This window comes from Neodiprion virginianus, chromosome 6, assembly GCF_021901495.1.
Source record: "Neodiprion virginianus isolate iyNeoVirg1 chromosome 6, iyNeoVirg1.1, whole genome shotgun sequence".
Lineage (NCBI taxonomy): Eukaryota > Metazoa > Arthropoda > Insecta > Hymenoptera > Diprionidae > Neodiprion > Neodiprion virginianus.
In genome coordinates this window covers 23336161-23347594 of record NC_060882.1, presented here as the reverse complement: position 1 = coordinate 23347594, position 11434 = coordinate 23336161, and the positions used below count along the sequence as shown (strand labels likewise).

At 38.4% G+C, this 11434-nt stretch overlaps 2 protein-coding genes across 13 annotated transcripts in view; one reads left to right on the top strand and one right to left on the bottom strand.

Annotated features, from left to right (window-relative positions):
• LOC124307950 (hemicentin-2-like) overlaps window positions 1-11434 on the top strand; it is a 297325-nt gene that overhangs the window by 140411 nt on the left and 145480 nt on the right. The gene's annotated exons all lie outside the window — the stretch shown is intronic.
• On the bottom strand, window positions 205-11294 carry LOC124307943 (uncharacterized). Of its 8 annotated transcripts, none has more exons than XM_046770156.1 (6): window positions 10597-10946; window positions 3045-3364; window positions 2452-2730; window positions 1719-1852; window positions 1470-1635; window positions 205-1078 (listed from the first exon to the last, which is right to left on the bottom strand). In XM_046770156.1, exons 2-6 carry the CDS (start codon window positions 3288-3290, stop codon window positions 674-676), a joined length of 1230 nt encoding a protein of 409 aa, XP_046626112.1. In that variant the 5' UTR covers window positions 3291-3364; window positions 10597-10946; the 3' UTR covers window positions 205-673. The 8 variants fall into 8 exon arrangements, with proteins under 8 accessions (XP_046626112.1, XP_046626113.1, XP_046626115.1 ...); XM_046770157.1 differs by lacking the exon at window positions 10597-10946 and adding an exon at window positions 4124-4279; XM_046770159.1 differs by lacking the exon at window positions 10597-10946 and adding an exon at window positions 4124-4263 and having other exon boundaries at window positions 3045-3388.

The following is an 11434-nucleotide window of genomic DNA, read 5'->3' as shown; positions in this document are numbered from 1 at the left end:
GCTAGAAATGGGAGTCGCCTGCACGCCGACACGCTTTTTTCGCGGCCGACTTGCTTGGTTCGGTGCAACGTATCTCTCGCCATGAGAATTGAGATCACACGGTTCTGTCTCTTTTCCCATCGTGATAAAAATTCTGATATGTTCCAATTTGTCAGGTTTGTTAGGATTATACAGGGGTGTGATATTTCGAAGAAATACTCCGGGTGCTTTTAGAAATTTGCTGTACTTATTTTTCTCTTTAAAATCACGTGTTTTTAAAGTTTTGGATCAAGTGTTGGAGATTGATCGAAATTGTATCGGGTTACAGTCTTCATATTTTTCAAACAATATCAAAGTCAAGTCACGTTTTACAAAAAATGTAACGTCGGTTTGGATCTCATGATCGGAAGCAAGATCGTGTATTGTCTAAAACTGAAAATGACTGATAACATTGAAATCTGCAGATTCAGTATTCTACTGATTCCAATCGTATCTACAGTCTTACGCGAGGTTCGAAATAGTACCTACAACATATTAATATTTGTACATCACAAGCACAATATTTGTGAACATTTTGAATTCGTGTAATTGTAAATCTGAAATGTTGAGATATCCTGAAATTATTTATGCAAAACTTGAGTCATTTAATGTAGCCATGAATGCTGTGTCGAAATCTGTTCTATAATGGGCTGTTTCATATTAAGTCCAGCAATCCCATGCTGTCGAACAATGGTAGGAGTCTAGTCATAACCTTACGATACGATTTCCCCTTATAGGCCGGATTCTCATATTTTCCATTCAACGATATCATTTCCTCTAAACTTTTGACATTGCTTTTGTCGACCAAAACAAGCGGTAATATGGTGAACGTTGCAATGGCCTCGCAGAAAGCTCGCTTCCTCAACACATCCTGCAGGTCGTTAAAGCTCGGTGGCTCCGTGGTGCACTTCAGTTGAGTCATGGTATCGGTTAGCGTATGGTGGTATTCGCGCAAAATCGATTCGCGATGATGGATTCGAACTTCGTCGGATGGGCTGGTACCAAAAAAGTACAGGATGTCCGTTGCCGGAGAACCGTAGTGGCAAATTTGAAAGTCCACCTGCAATTGAGATAACAACGAATCGTTATTCTGTACATTAAATGCCATCCTAGTTACATTGTTTGCGTTGTTTTTGCCTCGTCTGTTTAAGTGCGATCGAAACCTGTGCGCAGGTTACGTTTGCTCCGTGAAACCGCTCGATTGTTATTTACCGAAGTAAGCCTTGATTCGACAGAAATACTCCACGAGTCACGAATGATAAATAATTCGAATAATTCTAATCACCAAACTTTTCATTGTGGCATGATATATTTTCCGACGTTAACCTCAAATTGAAATACATACACGAGTATTGTGCAAGCCTTTTACTTACTTAACTTACCTTACCCAGCCAAAGCGCACCTTTGATTAGAGTCAATATTTGGAGTTCAGTTTAGAATTTTGTACTCACGAATATCTGATCAACCACCTTCTGCCTTTCGTCGTAGCGAAACAGCATATTGTTCACCCAGAAATCTCCGTGGTTGATGACGTTGAAATCATCTTTTCGAAGATGCGTAACTTCGCATGCTTTTTCATAGACAACTTCAGATAACTTGGAAATTTTTTCAGAAATCCTACATAACAGTTGTGATATTTTTGTTATAATAAGTCAAATCGAATAATCTTTACTTCCAGGAGATGTCTGGTTTTATTTTACCTTGGACTGAGTTCAATCCAGTTGGCAACCTCTTCTGCTAGGGTTTTCGTGCTCGCTTTGAAAAATTCAACCATCGTCGATGAGTGATCTTTGTGAAACAATCCCCTGGTGTATTTTGATACAATCTTGAGATCCTTGAATTCAGTAAGTGCAAAATAAGGGTGTTATGTTCGAAGTACGACGTAGACTAGGAAAATGATCATTAAAAGGTTCCGACACAGAAAAATGTCGAACGTGGAAAATTTTTTACGCAGAAGAAAGATGCCTTAACGAATGTTGTGGTGAATCTTGGAATTGTGGGTCTTTTATTAACAACAAATTTTGCCGTCAACGTTTCGACTCTGATTAGCGTCATCCTCGGGACATATTTAATGCATCTATTGGAAACAATTATTTAAAATACATTGTTGATGCCGAATCAGAACAACCTTAATAATATATAATGAAAGTAGAAATAATAATAAAAAAATAAAATACAAACTATGTATATAAAAACAAATGAAACTAACCTTATATAATGTAATCAAATGTTAAAAACGGTGAGAAGAATAGATGCATTAAATGTGTCCTGAGGATAACTCTAATCAGAGTCAAAACGTTGACGGCAAAATTTGTCGTTAATAAAAGATCTACATTTCCAAGATCCACCACAACACTTATACTACAAGGTCAGGATCATTTTCAAATGCCGTAACGAATGTTGCCGTACACAATCATAGATAAACTTACTCACCTTTTCCACGAGAGCCACCGAACTCGCGTGAAAAATGGCTAAATTCCGAATCGCGAGTAAACAGTGGTCCAGATCAAGACCTGCCTGACGATCCGCCATTCTGAATCCGGCGGGTGCAAGGTCTTCGACTATCAGATGCACGGGTTTTTCATACTCGACGTGCAGACACCGTGCCGCTAATGTCACAGTCTTGCCCGCCTTGGTAAGAATCCGCTGCATAATTGGCAGGGTTTCTGACATCATTGACATTTCCACCGCGAAAAATCCAGCCTCCGATACCTGTTTGGGGACAGGAAATTATGAGTAAGGATAATCATATTCGACAAGTTAATATTTGAAAGTTATGTATCTTCTTCTGAGACTTCTTTGAAACGTTGCTCGCGGATTAACTTCACACGTAGAAGGCTATAATTTGTTTGTCGAAACACTTACTAACATCAACTCAATGTATTGGAACGGATATTTTGATATTTGTTTCCCAAGGCATTTAGTTCATTACTTCAATGGATTGAATTTTCTTCTTTTGTCATATTTAACAAAAATTTCGCCAAAGTCTCCCCCTAACTTCAACATCAAACTTTTTACTTCACTACCATTTCCTCCCGAGAACCGCCCTGAGGTGCTAGTTTCGCAATTAGAGACCTCGTCTCCGTAAGTTCGCGGCCTTCCGATATCCGTGAAAGCACCAGGGTGATGCGATGCATGTCGCTCGTATAATTGTCACCCTTGGCCGTGGCTGGCTTCACGGTCATGCTGGTCACCTCGACGGAATCATCTTTCTCAGCCTTTCGTAGGACCGCTTGCACGTAAGACGAGTTCAGCCACGTCGGTACGTCCATCCTCACGGTCAAAATAACAATGTGGATCTTCGATATAACTTCAGATTCCACTCGTCGATGGTAAACAATTTCCGCTAGGAAAAAATCTTGAAGTTAACCTTCGGAAATAAACGGTCTGGAATTATTCAGACAAATCAGCGATCATTCAGATGTTGCTTCTAATTGTAAGTCACCTTCCCAGTTTTTCCTCCTGAATTCTCAGTGTTACATTTATTCGATTATTAGTTAAAAGAAAAAAAGGCCGAGACTCATAAACTTCTCGTGTAATACACATGCGATAGCTTTAGTTTCGCAATTCTTGTCACGAAAGCCTTTATACGAACGTAGCTTACCTTCGTAGGGTTGTGAATGTTTCTTCAATAGAAAGTGTAATGTAGAGATTTAAAAGTGAAGAGGATGGGATCCACTTGATAAGTAAGATTATTCACATTTGACACAAAAACCGTCGACAGGCGAAGAGTGTAAACACGCTATTTGAGCTGTCAATGTAATACACTGAACTGCGCGTAGCCTTTTTGCCATATTTATATAACTCCATTTGCACGTCTGCTGTAATCATGTGCCATGCGTAATTTACAGCCGCATTGTCATGTAGCAGGTAATATGAAACAGTCAGAGTCTCTTGTCTAATATATAATCAGTATTTCTGTTTCCTGGTTGGTTGAAAATGTATATAGTCGAGATAATGACCAGGAAGAATATTGCGAATTGATAATGAACAATCTCGCGATGTATTATCCAAATCCGTGATACGCTTTTGTCATTTTCTTGCTTGACCCGCAACAGTAGATGTCAATCTAACTTTCATGGCCGTGCTAAGCTGTCAACTTTACCTTATTTGCGGCAATTTTCTGATTTTGAAGAGAACTTGAAGTACTGGTGATCAGTTAGAAATATGCGGTGCTCATCAAGCTTTGAGGAAGACAGCGTATCCACCGAGTGCACTGACTGAACTATAGTGCAGTTGCGTTTATACGTCGTACGAGAATTTACGGTGGACGTAAATATGCAGCGTGATTGGAATGAATCGCTGCTTGCATAAGTGTTCCTCGCCAATCAGAATGCGCTCTGCGCATATTGCCTTGATTTTTCGATCTAGTACTGTGAAACGCCACGTAATCTACGTCAGAATATTAATGTGGGGTTTCAGTCTTGCAATTTTAAGTACATCTGTTTTTCAAGGATGACGTGTACCACAGTATACATAGCTTTGTGTAAACTTGAGATAAAAGTTACATTTTAGATCAAGGTAATCAACTCCTCAATGGTATTTGTGTTTTCGTAATTGGCCTGTTCAAGGATTCAAAATTACACTGATTTTTATTTATACTTGATGCATGCAGTGGAATATTGCGTTAATGTTAACAAAATGGTATTGATATGTCGCTGAAGATTAGCTAATGTCTGATCGTCTTATTTTCTTTCAAGTCTTTCATACCAATCGCTTGAATTGCTCAGTAATTCTAACTCTAAAGATTCACATCAATTCGATGTCACTTATCGTTAAATGCACGCGAGTGCGGCGCAAAGAACACGATAGAATTATCGAGGTAAACGCGGGCATCTCGTGTAATTGGTGTAAAATAAAGTAACCGTTTTTTCAATCTCACAATAAAGGGAGGAACGGAACACAATCACAAAAGTAATACTGTTTCTAAAAACGTGAGTTGAATTTTATTTTACATACACGTTGAGGTAAGTAATTATAGAAAAAAAATTAATCAGAAGAAACTGCGAAAAATATTTATTCAACACAAACAAGTCGGAACGTATAATATTTCATGAGTATAGAAATTTGAATTGATGTAGTAAGTACAGGTCGCACGTTTAGTACAGAAAAAGGAATACTATTTTTCTGGATTCAATTCATGTGGCGACTAAACCGTACTGTGAAATCAACTTACAGTTTTTTATACACACATTTCTGTTGGCATTATCGTGAGTGCCGCTAATTTTCGGTACTTTGTATTTTCGGTATATTTTGGCATGTCAGCATCCGGTAAGTATCTTTCGTGTGATGAACGTGGTTGCGTGATCGGTTCGTTATAAAAAAGAATCATTAATTCAGTCAACCAAAGTTATACGACTGACTGTATCTGTAGTGTGAACATCAGGGTGGTCGTTAATTTTCAACATATACTTCTGACCCCCTAGAAACGATAAATAACGACGGTAAAACAGTGCATGAATTATTTCAGATTCTTAGCTTGATTGGAAAGCGTGCCGAAAAGAGGAAATGTTGAATGTTTGAGTATATAATTGATTTATTGTCAAATGCGTGGAGAGTACCCACGACGAGAATATGTGCAGAAGGAAAAGGAGGAGAGAGGTGAATTTAGATGTTGGCCGAAAGGAAGATGATTTGAAAATTAAATTGTTAGTTAGTATAATATAAATTTCATTAGACGACAACAAGTAATTGTCGAGCTTCTTGCTTTCGTAGGTACCAAAAATTTTGATCATTTTCAAAATAGCGGTGTCTTAATTTCAGATTATTCAAATACAGATCTATGTGATATTTTTCTTCGAATGTATCAGATCGAGTGAAAAAAAAACTATGAAATTCTGGTGAGGCAGATCCGAGAAGTTAATTGCAGCGAGTTTGTAGCCGTCCTATTTTACGGTGACTTGTGAAATTTCACAACCTGCATATTTTCCGGCTTTCGAATTTGTAACAACGAGTCCATGAAAATTGATAACAGATCTTTGTCAATGTCTTTTACTCGTGTAAAAGTTATGAATTAGCGAAATACTTATACACGTAATATAATATGTCACACGATGTATTATGCAGTATTTCGTATCTCTGTGTGAAAAGAAATTTACGTTTTTTTAACGTTCCTTGATAGTATTTCATTACATTTCGCGTATTGTCTACGAATACACTCGGTTCGTTAACACGCAGGCATGTATGTGTATGCATATCTATTATCTATGTATGGCGGGATGGCATAACTTAAGGATGCGCTAGATTATGTAAACCAATAAAACGAATGTTAAGCTGGAAAAATGATCTTTGAACAATGCGTCGGAGGCACGTGAGATGAGCAATTGAATCCACGTCTTATGTTCGAATTCAGCACCGGGTGAACTTGCGTTCACTGGCATGTTCTCTGCGCGACGTAGGATATCTATTGCCACTATGACTGAAACCAGCAGGAACGTATCTGCCGATATGTCGATGATTGACATTCAATATCTCATCTAGTACGGCCTACTGCAAAGTAAGCCAATAAATATGATTAAAAAAACGCAGAGTTGGAAAGTTAGACAAGACATAGACTCATAAAGATAGACTGAGCACTAGATAAGAACCATTGATACTTGGTTAGGAACATAGAGGTATTGTCGACGTCTTTCTGACTTCGTCTATATAGGTCAGTAAAGGAGGTCAGGATCGTTTGGTGGTGACGGTGGTGGAGAGGAAAGAATTTTTTTGTTGATATTTGTATTGGGCATTGCACATAGAATCGCGCTGATTGCGGTATTTTCACATCAGTAATGCGAAGGCTTTGATAATAGTCAAAATCAGTGACATTTTACTCGATTCTTCCTTTGTAGTCACTTATCATATTGCTTTTCTTATTTCCGACGTAAGATTTTGACCCTATGTATTTAAAGCACCGCTTCACGAGTTTTCTTGCGCACGACATGGTGTGAACTAAATAATCCATTTTTATACAAGCAGGAACTCGCGCGCTTCGCAAATACGACTGTGGAAAAAATCATACTGATATATCGTAGCTGAAACTATAGTGATACACCGATACAATTGTGAGATTGCAGAGCGCTAAGCCAACAAGTGAACAAAAAATTCAATAGTCAGATAGGGCTAGTGTCACGCACTAATTGTAGGAATAATACTCGATCTCTCTTTGCTATACGATATGATTTAAGACGCTCTACTCTCAAATCTACATGTTAGTTGTCATCGTTTTACACGATATCTTGTATCCATATTTATGATACATGTTGATTAATTTATTTATTTATTTTCCTTACGTGATTCTGTTTTTATTTATACATTTTTTTTTCGCGACCTATTTACAGTTGATTTTAAATTATAGAGCCAGGTTTTTTGTTGTGCGACGAGGAGGGTTTTCTTATTTTTGTTTATATTATAAATTTCTAGATCTGATATTAGTAATAACTTTATGAATGAATGAATAATCTATAATTCAACACTCTTCAAACTATTTTTATACATTTTTGTAGGTTTTTGTTTATTTGTCTATTTTATTTTGTTTCCTAATATCAACAAAACGTTACTAGTTGTAAATCCGGATCGTTTGGATATCCTGGAATTATTTATTCTATACCTGATGTAAGTCATTTAACACTAGAACTACCGATATTGAGATGAATGTATACGAAACCAGTTAAAACGACTGGTCTTTATAAAATATCTAATAATAACAAATTTTCATATCATATTGATATAAATATGGTCTATTATTACATATGTTTAAGGATTGGTCATTTTGACTGGTATGGTAGTTCTAGTGTTAAGGAATCTATGAATGCCGGGCCGAAATCTGTTCTGTAGATGATAGAGTTCATGCTTTTACCGGGCCCTTTCATATTACGTCCAGCAATCCCATGCTGTCGAACAATGGTAGAAGTCTAGTCATCACCTTACGATACGATTTTCCCTTATAGGCCGGATTCTCATATTTTCCATTCAACGATATCATTTCCTCTATACTTTGGACATTGCTTTTGTCGACCAAAACAATCGGCAATATGGTGAACGTTGCAATGGCCTCGCAGAAAGCTCGCTTCCTCAACACATCCTGCAGGTCGTTGAAGCTCGGTGGCTCCGTGGTGCACTTCAGTTGAGTCATGGTATCGGTTAGCGTATGGTGGTATTCGCGCAAAATCGATTCGCGATGATGGATCCGAGTTTCTTCAGACGGGCTGGTACCAAAAAAGTACAGGATGTCCGTTGCCGGAGAACCGTAGTGGCAAATTTGAAAGTCCACCTGCAATTGAGATAACAACGAATCATTATTCTGTACATTAAATGCCATCCTAGTTACATTGTTTGCGTTATTTTTGTCTCGTCTGTTTAAGTGCGATCGAAACCTGTGCGCAGGTCACGTTTGCTCCGTGAAACCGCTCGATTGTTATTTACCAAAGTAAGCCTTCATTCGACAGAAATACTCCACGAGTCACGAATGATAAATAATTCGAATAATTCTAATCACCAAACTTTTCATTGTGGCATGATATATCTTACGACGTAAAACTCAAATTGAAATACATACACGAGTATTGTGCAAGGCTTTTATTTACTTAACTTACCTTACCCAGCCAAAGCGCACCTTCGATTAAAGTCAATATTTGGAGTTCAGTTTAGAATTTTGTACTCACGAATATCTGATCAACCACCTTCTGCCTTTCGTCGTAGCGAAACAGCATATTGTTCACCCAGAAATCTCCGTGGTTGATAACGTTGAAATCATCTGTTCGAAAAAGCATAACTTCGCATGCTTTTTCATAGACAACTTCAGATAACTTGGAAATTTTTTCAGAAATCCTACATAACAGTTGTGATGTTTTTGTTATAATAAGTCAAATCGAATAATCTTTACTTCCAGGGGATGTTTGGTTTTTTTTTACCTTGGACTGAGTTCAATCCATTTTGCAACCTCTTCTGCTAGGGTTTTTGTGCTCGCTCTGATGAATTCAACCATCGCCGATGGGCGATCTTTGTGAAACATTCCTCTGGTGTACTTTGACACAGCCTTGAGATCCTTGAATTCAGAAGGTGCAAAATACCGGTGTTATGTAGCGAAGACAAGAAAGTAGTCCAAGCAGTTATGTCATTGATGTGATGTATAAAATGTTGCAACTACGACGTACACTAGGTTATAAAATAAACATTAAAAGGTTTCGACACAGAAAAATTTCGAAACGTGAAAAATTTTTGACGCAGAAAAAAAATCCGTCAACGGATGTTGCTTTTCATAATCACAGATAAACTTACTCACCTTTTCCGCGAGAGCCACCGAACTCGCGTGAAAAATGGCTAAATTCCGAATCGCGAGTAAACAGTGGTCCAGATCAAGACCTGCCTGACGATCCGCCATTCTGAATCCGGCGGGTGCAAGGTCTTCGACTATCAGATGCACGGGTTTTTCATACTCGACGTGCAGACACCGTGCCGCTAATGTCGCAGTCTTGCCCGCCTTGGTAAGAATCCGCTGCATAATTGGCAGGGTTTCTGACATCATTGACATTTCCACCGCGAAAAGTCCAGCCTCCGATACCTGTTTGGGGACAGGAAATTATGAGTAAGGATAATCATATTCGACAAGTTAACGATTCCGAGGACTCTTCAAAGAGAGACCTCGTTGAAATTCGAAACTTTTAGATCTTTGACTGAGTCTTTCTGAAATCTTCACTATCTGTGTCGAGCCATGAAATTATAGTACCACGTAAATTTGAGCTTGACGAATCTGGTGATTTGAAAGTTATGTATCTTATTCTGAGACTTCTTTGAAACGTTGCTCGCGGATTAACTTCACACGTAGAAGGCTATAATTTGTTTGTCGAAACACTTACTAACATCAACTCAATGTATTGGAACGGATATTTTGATATTTGTTTCGCAAGGCATTTAGTTCATCACTTCAATGGATTGAATTTTCTTCTTTTGTCATATTTAACAAAAATTTCGCCAAAGTCTCCCCCTAACTTCAACATCAAACTTTTTACTTCACTACCATTTCCTCCCAAGAACCGCCCTGAGGTGCTAGTTTTGCAATTAGAGACCTCGTCTCCATAAGTTCGCGGCCTTCCGATATCCGTGAAAGCACCAGGGTGATGCGATGCATGTTGCTCGTATAATTGTCACCCTTGGCCGTGGCTGGCTTCACGGTCATGCTGGTCACCTCGACGGAATCATCTTTCTCAGCCTTTCGTAGGACCGCTTGCACGTAAGACGAGTTCAGCCACGTCGGTACGTCCATCCTTACGGTTAAAATACCAATGTGGATCTTCGATATAACTTCAGATTCCACTCGTCGGTGGTAAACAATTTCCGCTAGGAAAAAATCTTGTAGTTAACCTTCGGAAATGAACGGTCTGGCATTATTCAGACAAATCAGCGATCATTAAGATGTTGTTTCTAATTGTAAGTCACCTTCCCAGTTTTTTCTCCCGAATTCTCAGTGTTACATTTATTCGATTATTAGTTAAAAGAAAAAAAGGCTGAGACTCACAAACTTCCCGTGTAATACACATGCGATAGCTTTAGTTTCGCAATTCTTGTCACGAAAGCCTTCATACAAACGTAGCTTACCTTCGTAGCGTTGTGAATGTTTCTTCAATACAAAGCGTAATGTAGAGAATGAAAAGAGAAGAGGTTGGGACCCACTTGATAAGTAAGATTGTTGACACTTGACAGAAAATCCGTCGACAGGCGAAGAGTGTTAACACGGTATTTGAGTTGTCAATGCATTGTACTGAAGCTGCGCGTAGCCTTTTTGCCATATTTATATAACTCCATTCGCACGTCTGCTGTAATCATGTGCCATGCATAATTTACAGCCGCATTGTCATGTAGCAGGTAATATGAAACCGCCAGAGTCTCTTGTCAAATATGTAATTAGTATTTCTGTTTCCTGGTTGGCTGAAAACGTATATGGTTGAGATACTGAACAGGGACAATAATACGAATTAATAATTAAGAATCCCGCCATATATCATCTAAATCTGTGATACGCTTTTGTGATTTTCTTGTTACTTGTACTGGATCCGCAACAGTAGTTTTCAAATGTCGATCTAACGTCCATGGCCGTGCTAAGCTGTCAACTTCACTTTATTTACGGTAATTTGCTGTTCTTTGGAAGACTGCCACACGTGGTGCTTCTGATCTTCAAGGATGACGTGAACCACAGTCTTTGTAAATTTCAGATATAACGTACATTTCGCATCCAGGTACACTGATTTTTTTTCAATCCTGATACTCATGCAGTGGAATATTGTGTCAATGTTAACAAAGCGATATTAATATTCCGCTGAAGAGTAGTTTATGTCTGATCGTGATATTTTCTTTCAAGTCTCTCATACGAACCGCTTCAATCGCTCACACATTTCACCGTAAATTTAAACACTCACGCCAATGCGATGTCAATTAA